The 21049-nt window shown below is 39.9% G+C and overlaps 1 protein-coding gene across 3 annotated transcripts in view; it reads right to left on the minus strand.

Annotated features, from left to right (window-relative positions):
• kdm6a (lysine (K)-specific demethylase 6A) overlaps nucleotides 1-21049 on the minus strand; it is a 251786-nt gene that overhangs the window by 90989 nt on the left and 139748 nt on the right. For all 3 annotated transcript variants that reach the window (XM_063050774.1, XM_063050776.1, XM_063050775.1), the window contains one exon: nucleotides 16057-16091. In XM_063050774.1, the coding sequence (XP_062906844.1) occupies nucleotides 16057-16091 (35 nt within the window). The remainder of the gene's footprint in view (nucleotides 1-16056; nucleotides 16092-21049) is intronic.

A 21049-nucleotide genomic window follows, 5' to 3' on the forward strand; every position in this document is an offset into this window, starting at 1 on the left:
TGGGCAGTGGAAGATGGGGATCATCACAATATCTGGCACAGGAAACTACCCATGCTGGTTATATATCACTAATTTTACATCCTATTCCTGAAGAAGATTTTTTTTTATTTGTCTAACTCCAAGCAACTTCAATTGAAGTTGGTTATCTAACGTGATCATGTAATTATGTTAAGGGCTTTTACCGTGCATTGTGTTCAGTTTGTTGGAGTTTCATAAATGAGCTGTACATTTTTTTTCTTAGACATAAAACGTCTCATTTGTTTTATTTGCAAAAACCTACGCTTCAATTCCCAGGTATGATTCAACAAAGCAGTAAATATTTGATATCCCCACCAAATGTTGCTCTGTTGTTCAATTAGACTAGAATTATATATATTACGTATACTTTTTTTCTACATGATCTCAGCAGATTTTGTCCTCTTTGGTCAAGACACACATAATCTCATACTTGCTTCTGTGCAATGAACGGTGAGGAACAATCATTTGATGCAATAACTGCTACACAACAGAGTACTCAGGTTGATGGAAAAAATATCAAGTAAATGAACTTTGTCCTAGACAGGAGAATGATATTTGAACACAATAAATAAAATACTTGAATAATGCACGATCTGGTCAGGATTTTACCCAAAATCAGTGATACTGGTCTATCAATGCTATGGATCTGAGTTTTTGCAAATACAATTGCTTACATTGTCTCACTTCTCTCATGAATGAAACAGTAATAGTTTGAATGGCTTAATTCTGCTTCTACTTCTTATGTTCAGAGCTATACATTTAGCCTTCTAAAATTATATAGATATCCACTCTTATTGCTACTCTCAATTTAAGATCCCCAAAAATTGCAAAATATAAACTGTTAAAATACATTTCTGAAACAATATTTGCACTGCAACCTACTGTATGTTATATTATTTAACAAGTAAAAGATAATGGGTATTCCAAAAAGTTGCACTATATTTTGTATTTAAATAGACAAAAGACAATACGTGCAGGAGTAGGCCATTTGGCCCTTCGAGCCAGCACCGCCATTCACTGTGATCATGGCTGATCATCCACAATCAGTACCCAGTTCCTGCCTTCTCCCCATACCCCTTGACTCTGCTATCAAGAGCTCTAACTCTTTTCTGAAAGCATCCAGAGAATTGGCCTCCACTACCTTCTGAGGCAGAGCATTCCATGGATCCACAACTCTCTGGGTGAAAAAGCTTTTCCTCAACTCCGTTCTAAATGGCCTACTCCTTATTCTCAAATTGTAGCCTCTGGTTCTGGACTCCCCCAACATCGGGAACATGTTTCCTGCCTCTAGCGTGTCTAATCCCTTAAAAATCTTATATGTTTCAATAAGATCCCCTCTTATCCTTCTATATTCCAGTGTATACAAGCCCAGTCGCTCCAATCTTTCAACATACAACAGTCCCGCCATCCTGGGAATTAACCTCGTGAACCTCCACTGCACTTCCTCCATAGCAAGAATGTCCTTCCTCAAATTTGGAGACCAAAACTGCACACAATACTCCAGGTGTTGGCTCAGCAGGGCCCTGTACAACTGCAGAAGGACCTCTGCTCCTATACTCAACTCCCCTTGTTATGAAGGCCAACATGCCATTAGCTTTCTTCACTGCCTGCTGTACTTGCATGCTTACTTTCAGTGACTGATGAACAAGGACACCTAGATCTCACGGTACTTCCCCTTCTCCTAACTTAACACCATTCAAATAGTAATCTGCCTTCCTGTTCTTGCCACCAAAGTGGATAACCTCATATTTATCTACATTAAACTGCATCTGCCCACTCACCCAACCTGTCCAAGTCATCCTGCATTATCTCAACATCCTCTGCACATTTCACACTGCCAACCAGCTTTGTGTCATCTGCAAATTTGCTAATGTTACTTTTAATCCCTTCATCTAAATCATTAATGTATATTGTAAACAGCTGCGGTCCCAGCACCGAGCCTTGCGGTACCCCACTAGTCACTGCCTGCCAGTCTGAAAAGGACGCGTTAATCCCTACTCTTTGTTTCCTGTCTGCCAACCAATTTTCTATCAATGTCAGTACCCTAACCCCAATACCATGTGCTCCAATTTTGCCCACTAATCTCCTATGTGGGACCTTATCAAAGGCTTACTAAAAGTCCAGGTACACCACATCCACTGGCTGTCCCTTGTCCATTTCAATCGTTACATCCTCAAAAAATTCCAGAAGATTAGTCAAGCATGATTTCCCCTTCATAAATCCATCCTGACTCGGATTGATCCTGTTACTGCTATCCAAATGTGCTGCTATTTCATCCTTTATAATTGACCTCCAGCATCTTTCCCAGCACTGACGTCAGGCTAACTGGTCTATAATTCCCCGTTTTCTCTCTCCCTCCTTTCTTAAAAAGTGCGATAACATTCGCTACCCTCCAGTCCTCAGCAACTGATCCTGAATCTATAGAACATTGGAAAATAATTACTAATGCGTCCACGATTTCTAGAGCCACCTCCTTAAGTACCCTGGGGTGCAGACCATCAGGCCCTGGGGATTTATTAGCCCTCAGTCCTATCAGTCTCTCCAACACCATTTTCTGCCTAATGTGAATCTCCTTCAGTTCCTCCATTACCCAAGGTCCTCCGGCCACTATTACATCTGGGAGATTGTTTGTATCTTCCCTAGTGAAGACAAATCCAAAGTACCTGTTCAACTCGTCTGCCATTTCCTTGTTCCCCATAATAAATTCACCCGTTTCTGTCTTCAAGGGCCCAACTTTGGTCTTAACTAATTTTTTCCTCTTCACATACCTAAAGAAGCTTTTACTATTCTCCTTTATATTCATGGCTAGCTTGCCTTCGTATCTCATTTTTTCTCCCCGTATTGCCTTTTTAGTTATCTTCTGTTGCTCTTTAAAAGTTTCCCAATCCTCTGGCTTCCCGCTCATCTTTTCTATGTTATACTTCTTCTCTTTTATTTTTAATACTATCCTTGACTTCCCTTGTCAGCCACAGTCACCCCTTACTCCCCTTAGAATCTTTCTTCCTCTTTGGAATGAACTGATCCTGCACCTTCTGTATTATTCCCAGAAATACCTGCAGTTGTTGTTCCACTGTCATCCCTGCTAGGGTATCTTTCCAGTCAACTTTGGCCAGCTCCTCCCTCATGGCTCCACAGTCCCCTTTGTTCAACTGCAACACTGCCACTTCCGATTTTCCCATCTCCCCCTCAAACTGTAGATTAAAACTTATCATATTATGGTCACTACCTCCTAATAGCTCCTTTACCTCAGTTCCCTTATCAAATCCGGTTCATTACACAACACTAGATCCAGAATTGCCTTCTCCCTCGTAGGTTCCAATACAAGCTGCTAAAAAGCACTTACATGGTTACGATTTTCTAATGTGCGTTGGTTTCAAGTAAATAGGCATGTATTTATTATATAAGAAAGTAATTCTCCTGCAACATTGTTCACTGCATATTATGAAAGTATGGTTTCATTGCACTTTGAGATGCTTGCCAATTTAGAGATAATCTGAGTTGCTTTTTGATATGACTTTCCACAACTGCCCATTATTCTATGAAATATATACAGTTGCAAGAAAAAGTTTGTGAACCCTTTGCAATTACCTGGTTTTCTGCATTAATTACTCAAAACGTTGTCTGATCTTCTTCTAAGTAACAATAATAAAAAAACATAATCTGCCCAAATTAATAACACACAAACAATTGTACTTTTTATGTCTTTATTAAACAGATTGATTAATCATTCACAGTCCAGGCTAGAAAAAGTATGTGAACCCTTGTATTTAATAACTGGTAGAACCCCCTTTATAACCATATAACCTCCACCAAATATTTCCTGTAGCTGCTGATCAGACTTGCACAACAACAAGGAGGAATTTTAAACCATTCCTCCATACAAAATTGTTTCAGTTCATAAATATTTCTGGGATACAGCCCTCTTGAGATGCTGTGGCATGATCTGAATTGGGTTAAGGTCTGGACTCAGACTTGGCCATTTCAAAACAAATTTTCTTTTTTTATAAAAAACCATTCTGTTGTTGATTTACTCTTGTATTGGATCATTGTCTTGTTGCATCATCCAACTAATATCAATTTCTGGTGACAGAACGCTACCCTGACATTCTCCTGTAAAATGCCTTGATACAATTTGGAATTCATTGTTCCCTCAATGATTGCAAGCTGTCCAGCCTCAGGCAGCAAAGCAGTCCCAAACCATGAAGCTCCTTCCACCATGCTTCACAATTGGGATGAGGTTTTGGTGTTGGTGTGCAGTGCCCATTTTCCTCCAAACACAGCGGTGTGCATTTCTGCCAAAAGGTTAAACTTTTGTCTCACCTCTCCATAGAACATTGACCAAGAGGTGTGATGGAACACTCTGGTGAATCTTTTGCAAAATTGAGATATGCAGCAATGTTCTTTATTTTTTTGGAGAGCAGTGGTCTCCTCCGCGGTGTCCTTCCATGACCACCATTCTTGTTCAATGTTTTTCTTATAGTAGACATGTGAACAGACACTTTAGCAAGTTCTAGATTTTTACAGGTCTTTTGCTGTTACTCTTGGGTTCTTTTTCATCTCCTTCAGCATTTCACATTGTGCTCTTGATGCGATCTTTGCAGGACACCCCCTCCTAGGGAGAGTAGCAACAGTACTGAATTTCCACCATTTGTAGACAATTTCTCTTACTGTGCACTGATGAATACTCGGGTCTTTCAAAATGCTTTTGTAGCTTTTTCCAGCTTCACACATCTCAACAATTCTTCTTCTCGGGTCCTCTGAAAGTTGTTTTGATTGAGGCATGGAACACATAGACAGATCTTTCTTGAGAAGAGCAAGTTCTGCCAGTAGCTTTACATTGTGTGTCTATTTTATAGGACAGGGCAGCTCTACAACCCACACCTCCAATCTCGTCTCATTGATGGAATACCTGACTCCAAACAGCTTTTGTAGAAGGCATTGCCCCAGAGGTTCACATTCTGTTTTGAACCTAGATTGGGATTGTTTAAATAATGTACAGGTTTCCCCCACTATCTGAAGGTAGAGCGTTCCTATGAAACCATTCATAAGCTGAAATGATGTAAAGTGAAGAAGCAATTACCATTAATTTATATGGGGAAAATTTGAGCGTTCCCAGACCCAAAAAATAACCTACCAAATAGCACATAAAGCCTAAAGTAACACCAGCATTTCGTAAAAGCAGGAATGATACGATAAAAACACAGCCTATATAAAGTAGAAAAAAACGTACAGTGTAGTTTCACCTAACAGGATCGGGAAGATTCAGCCAAAGCCGATTTGTAGAAAAAAATCGGCACATAAACGCCTGCGCATGCACCTGCCCGCGTAAGGCTCCACGGTCATGGTAGTCTTCCTCGGGGTAAACATAAGTTTAAAGAGGGCGTCTTTTTTCATAAAAGTGAAAATCCTCTTTCGGCTAGCGAAAACAGGTACTAATGTAGGTCTTTCATAAAAGCGAAGTGGCGTAAAGCGAACTTTCATAAAGTGGGGGACACCTGTACTCAGTATTGATTAGTAGTACAACTGTTTGCATGTTATTAGTTTAGGCAGATTATGTTTGTCTATTATTGTGACAAATGAAGATCAGACCACATTTTATGAGTAACTAATGCAGAAAATCAGGTAAGTGCAAAGTTTTCACAAACTTATCTTTGCAACTGTATGTCATTTGTTAACTACTTTTTCACTGTTAAACTATGATTTGCAAAACAGGACCAGACACTGCATCTCAATTTCCTTATTTTTAATTCTTCACTTTTCAAAATGCTGGCATCACAGGCATGGGCAACATTTATTGCCCTTCTCATCTACACTAGTAACAGACTTATACCCCCAGACTGAAGTGATATGTGATACAAAAGGCAATTTCCAGATGATGGGGTACTTTTCTGATTGATACCTTTGTCCTACTTGGTGGTAGAAGTTACAGAATCAGTTCTTTTGGAGTAGTCTAAATGAGTAACTCCTGTGCATTCTGTAGATGACATCCAGTGTAGCCAGGTAGCGAAAGGAATGAATGTTTAACATGGTGGATGGAGTGCTAAAAGCTGGCTCTTCTGTCCCAAATGATGTCAAATTTTGCGATGCACTCAACCAGTCAAGTGAAATGTATTTCATCAGACTCCTGAATATGCGTTATGGAAGATTTATGACTTAATGCGCTCAATTTATTGCATAAGACTAGGGTTCAATTGTTAATACTCTTACCTAACCCTAGACTCTCCAACAGTAGGAAGTTTACATTGATGTTACTGGGTGGTGTGGGCTCATTGGGCTGGACAGGCCTATTACTGTGCAGTATCTTTAAGTCATAATAAAATAATTCCATTATCCCCTTTTTAACTTTAATGTTGTTCCACTACCAATCCTGCTCCATTTGACTTCATTACTCCTCAGCCAGCTTTTGACCTAATAATATGATTGGTCTCTTTGATGGCTTGCCATTCTCCTTTCACAATATTCCAGTCACGTAAAATACTGTATCAAGTCATGATTACTAATCATCACTATTCTTAGTATTATATAATTGTCAGTCCTATCCAAATTTTAAATTCTCGTCCTTATCTTTCAATTAATTTTTAGCCTCAATCCTCCCTATTTCTGTTGCCACCTCCAGCCATACAACTCCCATAAACTCTTTGTTGTTTGGGATGGAAATAAGCTTTTTAATCACATACTTTATATTTTCAGGCAAAATGATTTAACAAATAGTTTAAATTCAAACATTTTCCTGTAAAAATCTGATCCTCAATAAACCAATTACATAATGGGCCACAAAATGGTACAAAGTACAGCCAGCAAAAAAACTACTTTATGAACAGCCCCTGGCTGACTGACGGATTAATAAAGTGAAACAGGCTCCAAATATTGAAAATGAATACAACTGTCCAAATCACTGAGCGATTCTAAAACAATACATCAATCAAGATTTTAATTTCAAAATATCAAAACTGCAGATTGACAGCGAGCAAGAACATTGTCCTATTCAATAATTGCACGAAGACTTGTTCATACATTGAACTACATTACAGCAACTCTGAATGCAACAAAATATTTTGCTTCCACAATCCTCAGGGCACTTTAATTGGCCCAGAATCTGCACTGGCATTTAGTGTCAATATTACTCAGCAGTACTCTGAAATTGACAGCAAATTACTGCAGCAATACAATTCAAAATCACCAATGGTACCTAGTTTTAAACACAGACCATCCCGCTGGTGTTTTTCCGAAGCTGACCAACATAAATCAATGAAATGAAAAAATTGCATCTTGTTGCATAACTAACAGGGTATGAAATTACAAATAATTAAATAAAGTGGGGGTGCAGAATCAGGTGAAGTGTGGGAGCTGGTGGACCCAATAGTGGTTCCTGGTGACTATATCTGCAGCAAATGTAGGTTGCTCGAGGAATTCTCACTCAAAGTTGAGAAGCTGGAATCTGACTTTCAAACACTGCAATGCATCAGCAAGGGTGCAAGTTCGTTGGACACTGTTTCAGGAGGAAGTCACACCCATTAGATTAACAACTTCAAATTCAGTCTGGAGCCAAAGCCAAGAAGGTGAGACTGCAAGTGAGACAGGTAGTGGGATCCAAGAGCTAGTGCTCGAACAGTTCACCCCTTCAGCTTGCCCAACAATGTAAGCTTGTTGTTCTCTTTGAGGATAAGAGTAGGTGCTGTAGAAAAGATGAGCAAACGAACCATGGCACCATGGTTAGGGAGTCATTTGGGGGGTGGGAAAGGGGAATGTAATTGTGATTGCGGATAGTACAGTCAGGGAAATAAACACAATTCTCTCTTGCAAGGATCAAGAGTCTATGAGGTTGCATTTTCTGCCTGCTGCCTGGGTTCGGGGTATCTCATCTACCAGAGGAATTTAGATTGGTAGGGCAAAGATCCAATCATTGTGGTCCATATGGGTACCAATGACGTAGGAAGAAGAAGGAAAGAAGTTCTGCTGAAGGAATTTAAGCAGCTAGGGACTAAATTAAAACAGTGCCAAAAAGGTAATGAACAAACCTGAACCTGAACAAACTGGCTCAGGGTTAATAATATCAGAGAATTAAATGCATAGCTCAAAGATTGATATGGGAAAAGTGGGTTTGAATTTGTGGGACATTGGCTCGAATATTGGGAAAGCAGGGCGCTGTTCCAAAGGAGGGGCTCCGCCTGAAAAACGCATGGACCAAGGTCCTGACGAATCAAATAACTGGAGCTGTGGGTAGGGATTAAAACAGAACAGTAGATTGGGAGCGGGGAGGGACTCAATAGCTTGAAACACTATGGATAAAATAAAAGGGAGGCAAGGTTATTGATAATTCCAATAAGGAAAAAAAGTTTACAAAAAGATATCTGCTTGCAACATGGCTACAAAATTTGAAAGAATAAGATGGTGATTACTGGACTAAAGGTGTTATACACACCTTTGAGCAGTGGCCAGGACATGGGATACAAATTACAATAAGAGATATAAAAAGCATGTAAAAGGGGCACAGTTATGATGGTCACTGGGGATTTCAATATACAGGTAGTTAGGGAAAATCAAATTGGTGCTGGATCCCAATAAATGGAATATGCTGAATGATTTAGGCATTCAACATATTCCATCTATTGGGATCCAGCACTAGGGGGAAAGGCAGTGCTGGACTGGACAATTTAAATATATCACTGATCTACTTAAAGAAGCAGCACATAACAGGCCCTTCTGGCCTTACAAACCCATGCTATCCAATTACACCTATATGACCAATTAACTTTCTAATCAGTACATATGGGAGGAAACTCGAATGCTCGGAGGAAACCCACGTGAACCAGATTTGATCAGGGAGCTTAAGGTAAAGGAAATCTTAGGAGCAATGGTGAACGTAATATGACAGAATTCACCCTGTAAGTTTGAGAGGGAGAAGCTAAAACCAGATGTATCGGCATTACAGTTACGACAGGAGCATGATAGAAGAGCAACAGCAACGACAGCAGCACAATAGAAGAGCTGGTTGATTGGTAGGGGATACTTGCAGGGATGATGGTAAAGTAGCAATGGTTGGAGTTTCTCAGAATAATTCAAAAGACACAGGATCATTTCATCCCAAAGAAGCATTTTAAACTGAGGATAAGGCAACCGAAGCTGACAAAGCAAGTCAAAGACAGCATAAAAACAAAGGAGAGGTCACACAATATAGCCAAAAATTATTGGAAAGCTAGAAGATTGGGAAACTTTAACACAAGGCAACTAAAAAAATGATGAAATATGAAGGAGAGCTAGCCAATAATATAAAAAAGAGCACCAAAAGTTGTTTTTTTTCCCAGGTTTACAGTATAAGGAGAAAAGAGGCAAGAGCAGACATTGGACTACTGGAAAATTATGCTGAAGAGGTAGTCATAGGAAACCAAGAAATACTGGACGAACAAGCATTTTGCATCGCTGTGGAAGACAAAAATTTGCAGCATGCCAAAAATTTGAGTGTCATGGGGCAGAAGGAAGTGTGGTTGCAATTACCAAGAAGAAGCCGAAAGGTCTGAAGGTAGACAAGTCTGCTGGACCAGATGATCATACCTCAGTGTTATGAAAGTGGTAGCAGAAGAAACAGTGGAAGCATTAGTAGTGATCTTTCCAGAGTCGCTAGATTCTGAGTTGGTTCACAAGGACTGAAAAATCATAAATATCATTCTATTCTTTAAGGAAAGGAGGCAAAACTTAGGTAATTACAGGCCAGTTAGACTGACTTAATGATTGGGAAGACATCGTAGTCCATTATTAAGGATGAGGTTTCATGGCACTTGGAAGCATGCAATAAAATAAGCCAAAGTCAGCATGATTTCCTTAAGGCGGCTAGACAGCAAATTGGTTAGCACAATGCTTCACAGTACCAGCGACCTGGATTCAATTTCCACCGCTGTCTGTAATGGGTTTGTACATTTTCCCCATGGCCAAGTGGGTTTCCTCTGGGTGCTCTGGTTTCTTCCCCTAACCAAAGGAATAACAGTTAATACTGCAAGTTAATTGGTCAATGTAAATTGTCCTGTGATTAGGCTAGGGTTAAAATAGAAGTTGCTGGTTAGTGCAGCTCGAAGGGTCGGAAGGGCCTGTGGTGGGTGGGTGGATGGATGGATGGATGGATGGAGAGGTGGTTGATAAACAAATCTGCTCCAATTCTTTGAGGAAATTACAGGCAGGATAGACAAAGGAGCATCAATGGATTTTCGGAAGGCCTTGGTATTACAGGAGAAAGGTACTAGCATGGACAAAAGATTAGCTAACTGGCAGGAAGTAAAGAGTGAGAATAAAGGAGGCCTTTTACTTGTCATGTTACACAGGGGTCAGTGTTGTGGCCTGCTACTTTTCACATTATACATTAATGATCTAGATCACAGGACTGCTGGCTTTGTGGCCAAGTTTGCACACAATACAAAGGTAGGTTGTGGGGCAAATAGTACTGAGGAAACAAAGAGATTGCTGTAGGATTTTCACTGATTAGGAGAACTGGCAAAGAAGTGGCAGCTAGAATATAGAAATCAGAAGTGCAAGGGTTTTCAAAGTTCTCGTGCAGGATTCTGTGCAGGTTAACTTGCAGGTTAAATCGGTAGCAAGGAAGGAAAAATGCAATGTCAGCATTAATTTCGAGGGGACCAGAATATAAATGCCAGGATATAACGCTGCGGTTTTATAAGGCACTGGTCAGAGTACATTTGGAGTATTGTGAGAAGTTTTGGTCTCTATATCTAAGAAAATCATTGGAGAGGGCCCAGAGGACCCTCAAGATTGATCTTGAGGATGAAAGGGTTCACACAAGAGGAGCATTTGACGGCTCTGGGCCTATACTTGTTGGAGTTTAGAGTAATGAGGGGGATCTCATTCAAACCTGTTGAATATTGAAAGATCTTGATAGAGTAAACATGGAGATGTTTCCAAAGTGGGAGAGACTATGACCAGAGAAAACAGCCTCAGAAAAGAAGAGTGTCCTCTTTAAAACAGATGAAGAAGAATTTCTTTATCCAAAGGGTGCTGAATCTGTGGAATTCATTGCTCTGGACAGCTGTGAAGGCCAAGTCATGGAGTATATTTAAAGATAAAGTTGATAAGTTCTTGATTACTAAGGCCAGCAAAGGTTACAGAGAGAAAACAGAAGAATGGGGTTGAGAGAAAACAAATGAATCAGACATAATGGAGTGGTGAAGCTGACTTAATAGACTGAGTGGCCCAATTCTGCTAAGGTTTGATAAGATATCTATCACTTTCATTGTTATACAATCCTAAATGAAATTGGGTAATTGTTCCAACCACTGGAATGTCATGGAATATTCCTCTCAAAATACAATTTTGTTATTCTACAAACAATGCAAAGCCAAGCATCTGCAGTTAGACAAGACAGATTCTACACTTATCATCTTGTCTGCCTTCATTTCCTATTAGGCAGTGGGTAATTACTGCATTGTGGAAAAGGATAGTATATGTTTATACAAGTCTCTGAAAATATCTATGACTTTGAAATCTTAAGTCACTACCACTCTATACAGAATACAAATTGTTTCCCAACACAAGTAGAGCAGAATGGTTCAATAGGTTATACATAGCTATTCTATTTATTACACTAATTTATTTTCTGAACCATATACAGTATAGTCAAGAAGAGTCTATTGAATTTAGAAACACATTGAATGAAATCAGTGAGATAAACTTTGCCTCATGACTTAGACAGCTGATCAGCAAAACTGGTTTCAAGGAAGCTAGCATTAAGATGCTCTATTTTATCCTGGGATATATAAAACAAAATTACTTGTTTCTGACTGCCAATCAGCAGTCTTTCCTTCATGAAGGACCACATATTAAATCAGACCAAACAAAATTGTATCACCTTTTAACTTTCATATTCCACTTTCACACATAAAAAGATTACTTTAGTTTTAGTTAACTTTTCCAAGAGCAAATAATACTTGTGGAACTGCACACCATCAGTAAGTCAAAATCTGATGTCAAGCACGCATCAAGTTTAAGAGCATAATTACAAAGGTTGAGTCTTCAAATTTTGATTTTAATCACCAAGTATTTTATACTTTGATTTCAATGATAGTTCAATGCTGATAACTAACAACATAAAACTCATATGTATCCCATACATACATTAAAGATTATTTTTATCCTGCTCTTCTCAAAAAAATTATTTTTGCATTGGGAATATGAGAAACATTTTTACAGTACCTGTAATAGTTTTTCTGAAACTATTTTTATGACACTTGCTAAACACATTAAGCAATGATAATCCCAAAATTTTAGGTTTATTTGAATTTTAATTAAGAATGCATCATTAAAACTGGCCATTCTGAGAGGAAAAGAGTGAACAAAATGCAAAAAATAATCAGGCATTTTCATCAATCATTGCTTTGTTTTGTTTCTAAATATGGACTTTCATACTGATATTATCAAGGGAAGAGTGCACGTCTGCAACATTTTCCAGATTTTGTTGCCTAGTACAGCACTTATAGCCACATAGACAGTGCAATGATTAAGATTTTCAACTGCCATAAAGTTATTCCATTGTTCTGTAACAATGATGGCTCATCTATCTTTTCTCAAGTGCTGGTAAACAAACCTCCTTGATTAAATAGACCTTCGACAAACATAGCTCCAACGTGCAAATACTAACAGAATAAAATAAGGCATCCATTTGAAAGGAGAATGAAAAAAATATGCATTAATCAACCATTTTTTTAAATAATATTTTTGTAATGAATATAAATTCTTTGAATGTTTTAAACACCATGAGGTGTGTTTTAAATTATCTTAAAAAAGCAAATCAGTATCAAAGAGATGTTTTGGAGACGTATTTTTTTATCCTAAATTAATACAAACTCCAAATGTCAGCCTTGATAATGTTACTCCAAAACAGTCAAGCGGTAAACAAATAAACTACCATTTTTTTTAAATACCATGTCAAGTACTTAAAACTAAACACATTTCAAGCCAATGCAAACATTTGCAGACAGAATTCACCCTTTGCTTCATGGCAGTTGCTTGGAAATTGATTTCAGAAAAATGACCAAAATGTGTACCAAATGTACAAATGTATCATTCAATTAGCAAACAAATGACACTGATTATATTTAAGTATAACAATCTGGGGGAAAAGGAAGCGTTTGCATATGTGTTAAGTAAAATATCACCAAATGTAAAAATGAGGCAATTAATGTTAAATCTGGTCTACTACAGATTTTTCAAAACCTAATCCACATACAATACTCTTAAATAAAAAACCACAGAGGTAAACTTATGATCTTACATATGCAACGGTGCTAAATTTCTGTGATAAAAGAGTTCAAAGAATTAACTGGAGCAGCTATTTTCCATGGAAATACAGCAAGAACAACTAAACAATTTCCGAATATAAACTGGGATCTTCTAAGTTCAAGAGGTTCAGATGGGGCAGTATTTGTTAGGCACATCCAGTAGGATTTCTTAAATCAATAGGTAGATTGTCCAACAAGAGGAGCAGCTGTACTGAACCTCATGTTGGGTACGAGCGTGGTCAGGTGACTGGTCCTTCAGTGGGTGAACAGTAAGGGAACATGACTACTACAGCTCCTTAAGTTTTAAGATAGATATAGATAAGGATAAGTCTGCATCCTGCGGGAGAGTATAAAATTGAAGCAAGGCATTAAGCAGGAACTAGGGAGAGTTAAATGGGACTAATTTTGGGCAAGTTCACATCTGACATGTGGAAGATATTTACAAGCCAACTGCACAGAGTACAGAGGTATGTTCCAGTAAGAAGTAAGTACAAGGATGGCAAGGGAAGAGAACCTTGGATGTCAAGAGAGGTGATGAATTTAGTCAAAAGAAAAAAGGAAAAAGTATTCAAATCAAAGAGCTCTTAGTGTTATAAAGAAGCCAGAAAAGTACTCAAAGGGTATTAGGAAAGCCAGGAGGGTCCATGCAAAATTCTCGGCAAGTAGCATTAAAGAGAATCCCAAGGCATTCTATACATACATCGAGCAGGATAGGACCGCTCAAGGATAATGGGGGAACATCTGCTTGAATGCAGAGTACTTTTCATCAGTATTTACCAAGAAGGATGTAGAGGATAGGGAGAACAGTGTTGAGCATTCTGATTTGCAAGGACTTTTCAAGGTAAAGGAGATGGTAGTGTTGAGACTCTTAAAGAGCATTAAGGTCGTTAAGATCCCAGGACTTGATGGGTATCCCAGGTTATTAAGACAAGAGAAGAGATTGCTGGGGCTTTGACCAAAATGTTTGTGTCCTCTCCAGCCGCATGCGAGGACTCGGTGGACTAGCAAGCAGCTACTGTTGTTCCATTGTTCAAATAGGGAACGGGATAATTCTGGGAAATACAGACCGGTGAGGGTCAAGTTAGTGGCAGTGAAGCTACTGGAGAGAATTCTTAAGGATAGGATTTATGAACATTTGGAAAACAATGGCCTAATTAAGGAGAGCCAGTATGGCTTTGTGCAGGGCAAGCTGTGTCTCACTAACTTGAGATCTTTTGATGAGGTGGTGAGGGTGACTGATGAAGGTAGAGCTGTGGATGTTGTCTTCGTGGATTTAAAAAGGCGTTTGATAAGGTGCCTCATGGGAGGCTCATCCAGAAGATTAAGATGCATGGCATCCATAATGAATTAGCTGTTTGCGTTCAGAAATAGCTTGCCCATGGAAGACTGAGGGTAGTGTCGAAGGAACTAGTGCTAGTGGTGTTCCACAAGGATCTATACGGGTATCTCTGCTGTTTGTGATGTATATAAATGACCTGGATGAAAATATAGATGTGTGGGTAGTGAAGTTTGCAGATGATACAAAGATTGGTGGAGTATATTGTGTGGAAGACTGGCAAAGAATATAATGGGATATAGATCAGCTGCAGATATGGGCAGAGAAATAGCACATGGAGTTTTACCTAGCCAAATGTGAAGTATTGCACCTTAGTATGTAAAATGCAAAAAGACAGTACACTGTTAAGAGCAAGATCCAAGGGATCTCAGGGTCTGAATTCATGGGTCCGAATTCATAGCTCCCTGAAAGTGGCTACACAGATTGTTAGGATGGTTCAGCAGCAAATGATATGCTTGCCTTTATTAGTCAAGGCCCTGAATTCAGAAGTCAGGAAGTTATGTTGCCCCTCTTGTATTTAAGGTGAGAAGGGATAACTTCAAAGGAGATGATCTTATGGAGAAGTAAGTGGCAAGTTCTCTTCTACAAAGAGTGGTGGGTGCCTGGAATGTGCATCTTGGGGTGGTGGTACAGGCAGAAAACATCAGATTTCTAAGAGACGTTTAGAAAAAAAACACATGAATGTGAGGAAAACAGAACAATACGGACATTGTATAGGCAGAAGAGATTAGTCTGGTTAGCTATTTGTTTACTGATTAAATTGGTTTGGCACTACATCGTGGGCTGAAGGTCTTGTTCCTGTGTTGTACTGTTTTCTATGTTCTATTTTTAAAATAGAGAGCTAACTGAATTTACCAGTGGTCCTGTACAGTGGCAATTATAACCCAGTTTACCCTCCTTCCAAACCTGCTCTCCTCAATCAAATTGGCTTTCTCTAACCGAGCCTGTTCTTTATTCATGCTATGCAATCATAGCCATGCTTTTCCAACCATACATGTTTCACTCACTCACCATGCCAATGATGCCTGCTTTCATTTAACATCACTGTTTTTGATACCTACTTGCCCATTGCATGGTCAGACTCACTCCAATCACCTTCATACATCTTCTCTCCCACTAATCATCCTCAAAGCATCGTCAAGTCCTTGCTTTTCCCTGTATGTCTCATTCCCCAAGGACTATCATTCATACCCCATTTCTCAGACACTTTCTTTTCTCCCTCCCCACACATCCTTACTCATTTGTTCGAATCAGACATCCTCACAGATGATGCTCCAATGCACCCCTTTGCAGCCTTTCATACTCTCTCGTTAAGTTCACTAAGATAAACATAAATACCCTCATTGCAGTGATTATTCACACAAATTCTTCCAGAAAACTGAAATAACCATGAAAGAGGTAGGTTATAAGAGGATGACTTACCTGAATTTCATACAAGTGAGCGACATGAAACTGAACTGCAAACAAAAATTAATAATTTTAGTAGTTGACACTTGAAAAAATTGGTTTTGAACTTAAAACAATGTACATATATTTATTTGAAAAGACGTGACAAATATCAAACTGGAAATCTAGAAAAGTGCTCAAAGTCACAGAAATTCACCTATGTAAAGAATTTGCAAATACATTTCCTGAAAAATACAAATGTTCGTACACTCAAATGCTAAATGCCAGCATAGATATATTCATGCAAATGACACATCAAAACTTTCACATGGATTTTTTTCAGGATAATAATCATTGAGTCAGGGACAATATCACTCTTCAAACTGCATTATGTAAAATTACCATAAGTCAGTGCCGTTCAAGAAAGGTTTTCATTTCAAATTATTATGCAATGGCAAGCAGTATTTTACACCCAATTATTTCTACAATTTTTCACTTGTTTAGCTACATGTCAAATATTTGTTTTACATACTTACCAGTTTTTATTTCTATGCATACATTAAAAAGTTCACAAATTACACAGAGGCTTAGCCTTTTTAAAATCACATGTCACATCATACCAAAGTACCTCAGAATTTGGAACATATTACTAATAAATGTGGCAGGCGTGTGCAGATGCTTGGTGGCGATTACACTTTTCTTCTTTGTTTCAAGATTTTAATAGGAGTACGAGGAGATGGTAAATGTAATGAGATGGAAACTAGGTGGTAGGTTTTAAGTGTGAAAGTAACATGCAATTAGTGGCAGGACTTTGTTGCATATTCACAAATGGCTTTCTCAAAGCAGTGGGAAAGGTGTTGAACTTTAGAAAAAAAGCAAAGCAGTACAGTCAGCTGGCAGCCATGTCTTTACTCTGTAAGAAAAGCAAACTACCAAGAACAAAAATCTTGAATATAATCAGTGGCTTATTTGGGCAAGGTTCATGTGGCAGAGATAGAATATGATGGGCAGTGTTCTTGTAGGGCAGGGGTCACCAACCTTTTTTGCACCGGGGGGTGGGGGGGGGAGGGGGTGTTAATCACAACCGGAATATAGGTGATAAGTCTACTATAAGTCATTTACAAGTGGCTAATACTCTCAATTTCGTTTCTAAAAGGGATTATCTAACGAATTTAATATTAAACACACAGCGCATATTTTCCTTGCATGAATATAGTGATAAGTCAATTATAAGTCACTTATATAAGTCAACAGTATCATAACATTTTAAGTAACGTTTGGCTATTAAACACACAGTGCATATTTTCCCCGTATGAACATACAAAATCATTGCAACACACCAATATGGCTGAATCAGTGGGAGCCCTGGGCTTGTTTCCCTGCAACAAGACAGTCGCATCAAGGGGTGATGGGAGACAGCGATACTCGAAGGGAGTTCCTTATGCAATGACCTCAATTGTGTTCAAGTTCCAACAGTGGGCGTGACAGGGAATGAGGAAAGGTGCAGCTGACTCATATCATTTCATATCGCCAAATTATATTGTTTCCTCGCGGCCCAGTAGCACATGCTTTGCGGCCCGGTAGTTGGGGACCAATGTTATAGGGGTACGTGTGAAGCAAAATTACTAAGTAACTAAAGACTGCCAACAACACTCAGAAAACATTAACCAAAAACGTCAGAGATAATTAAGAATGGAAAAGGCATGTGCTGTTTTCAGAATGTGAAGCACATGAATGATACATAGTATGGATGGAGAACAAAGCTGGTACAAAATTCTATTGCAGTAGAACCCTGGTAATCCAGCACCCTGAGAGATGCCAAACTCCAGAATTTTAGGACTAGTGGATACCTGAACACGTTTCACATTTTGCTATGTAAACAATAAAGTATAATTTTTCTAGTGCACTAGTGAATTTAAAAGAAAATAGGAAACATTAAAAACTCTAAACAAGTGATCCAGGTGAAAGCAAACACATCCATATCGCTGAAGTTCTGAACTCCAACCAGAGTTCTGGCCAAACATATGGCTCACTGTCTGGACCCTGGCAACACTCTGAACTCTCTGCTTTGGCCATACATCCCAATTGTAGACTGGACCATAATCTCTCACTGTAAACTAACAAGTGAGCCAGATGCCAAATTATCAGCATTACTGAAAAAAATGGAGGGCAGATTAATCACTTTATTGTATAATAGAAATTATTTTATTTGGAAAGGTTTTTTTTCACCGAAATACTCAGCAGGAGTACAGAGTCTGCTGTGCGTGTTTTCACGGAAACGTGGCTCACCGATGGAATCCCGGACGCCGCCATTCAGCTGGAAGGGCTCGTCTTGTTTCGAGCAGACAGGGATGCAGCTCTTTCCAGTAAGACTCATGGTGGTGGCTTGTGTGTTTACATCAATACGACATGGTGCTGGTTTCCAGACACTGCTAATCGCTAGTGGAGTTTGTGACTGTTTGATGCAGGCCATTTTATTTACCACGGGAATTCACCACTGTCCTAATAGTCGGTGTCCACATTCTCCCCACCGCTAATGCTAAGGAGGCGCTCTGTGAACTGTATGGGGCTATTAGCGAACTGCAAAACGCACACCCTGATGGACTGTTTATTGTCGCCGGAGATTTTAACCACGTGAACCTTAATTCAGTGCTCCCCAGATTCCATCAGAACGTGGACTTTGCAACGAGAGAGGAGAACGTGTTGGACCTTATTTACACAAACATTCCCGATGCGTACCGGGCGGAGCCCCACCCCCACCTTGGTTACTCAGATCACATCTCTGTTATGCTAATCCCAGCATACAGACTGCTCGTCAGGTGCTCCAGACCAGTTCAGAAGCAGGTGAAAACCTGGCCAGCAGGAGCCATCTCTGCTCTTCAAGACTGCTTTGAGCACACTGACTGCCTGCTCGAAACACAGCTGGTCAACGCACAGAAGGCTGCTGGACCAGACAATATTCCTGACAGAGTGCTTAGAGGATGTGCAGACCAGCTAGCAGATATTCTCACTGACATCTTCAACATCTCCCCGAGCAGTGCCGTCGTTCCTATGTGCTTCAAGTCTGCTACCATCGTCACCGTGCCAAAGAAATCTTCAGTGTCCTGCCTCAACGACTCACATCCATCAACATGAAGTGTTTCAAGAGGCGCGTCATGAGGCACATCAAGATCCTGCTGCCCCCCTCACTGGACCCCCTGCAGTTCGCATACTGTCCCAACCGTTCAACAGACGACGCCATTACCATCACCCTCCACCTGGACAAAAAAGACACGTACGTTCACGTTCAAATGCTGTTCATAGACTTCAGTTCAGCATTCAACACAATCAGTTCTCAGAAACTGATTGGAAAGCTGAGCCTACTGGGCCTGAACACCTCCCTCTGCAACTGGATCCGAGACTTCCTGACTGGGAGACCTCAGTCAGTCCAGATTGGAAGCAGCATCTTCAACACCATCACACTGAGCACGGGGGCCCCCAGGGCTGTGTGCTCCGTCCACTGCTGTTCACTCTGCTGACCCAAGACTGTGCTGCAACACACAGCTTGAACCACATCATCAAGTTCGCCAATGACACAATCGTGGTGGGTCTCATCAGCAAGAACCATGAGTCAGCATACAGAGAGGAGGTGCAGTGGCTAACAGACTGGTGCAAAACCAACAACTTGTCTCTGAATATGAACAAAACAAAGGAGATGGTTGTTGACTTCAAGAGGACACGGAACAACCACTCTCTGCTGAACATCAACGACTGCTCAGTAGAGATCGTTAAGAGCACCAAATTTCTTGGTGTTCACCTGGCAGAGAATCTCACCTGGTCCCTCAACACCAGCTCCATAGCAAAGAAAGCCCAGCAGCATTTCTACTTTCTGTGAAGGCTAAGAAAAGTCCATCTCCCACTCCCCATCCTCACCACATTCTACAGAGGTTGTATTGAGAGCATCCTGAGCAGCTGCATCACTGCCTGGTTCGGAAATTGCACCATCTCGGATCGCAAGACCCTGCAGCGGATAGTGAGGTCAGCTGAGTTCTCTCTTCCCGCCATTACATTTACACCACACGCTGCATCCGCAAAGCAAACAGCATTATGAAGGACCCCACGCACCCCTCATACAAACTCCTCTCACTCCTGCCATCTGGCAAAAGGCACCGAAGCATTCGGGCTCTCACGACCAGACTATGCAACAGTTTCTTCCCCCAAGCCATCAGACACCTCAATACCCAGAGCCTGGACTGACACCAACCTACTGCCCTCTACTGTGCCTATTGTCTTGTTTATTATTTATTGTAATGCCTGCACTGTTTTGTGCACTTTATGCAGTCCTGGGTAGGTCTATAGTCTAGTGTAGTTTTTGTGTTGTTTTACGTAGTTCAGAGTAGTTTTTGTATTGTTTCATGTAGCACCATCGTCCTGAAAAACAGTCTATTTTTACTGTGTACTGCACCAGCAGTTATGATCAAAATGACAATAAAAAGTGACTTGACTTGACTTGATTTGACTTCAGCAAATCTGTATGACAGAAAACATATTCACAGCCAGATTCAGGAATTGATTTGGGTCTTTTTGCTTCAGTATTAATTCTACTGAGGGTACAGAAGTATACTCTTGCAGAGAGAAAGATCATCACAAAATTAGAAAGAGAAGCAAAGGGCAGAAGTGCAAATGAGTGGAATTGTTATTAGGCTCAATTGCAACTGGCTGAACTATCATACAGAGAGAAACAAACTCCAAGTTCACCAAGTCTTATTAGCATAAATGGAGGGATGCATGAGAAGCAGAAGTGGCAAGGTAGGTACACAAGTCTGCGCCTCTTACCAAAGTGACCATAGTCAAACCTAACAAAAACACTGGCTGAAACTTACTGTACACAAAATGGATTATTTACAAACAAAGTCTATTTTATGTGATGTGATACTATTGTTTTTACCTAGCAGCTCTGGAATTCATATTTATTCTCACATCCACCCAAAAATAGGCAATGTAGTATAAGCATTTAAACTGGAAATTAAAACAGTGAGACGATCGGCAA

Source organism: Mobula hypostoma, chromosome 6 (assembly GCF_963921235.1).
Source record: "Mobula hypostoma chromosome 6, sMobHyp1.1, whole genome shotgun sequence".
In the NCBI taxonomy this organism is placed as follows: Eukaryota; Metazoa; Chordata; class Chondrichthyes; order Myliobatiformes; family Myliobatidae; genus Mobula; species Mobula hypostoma.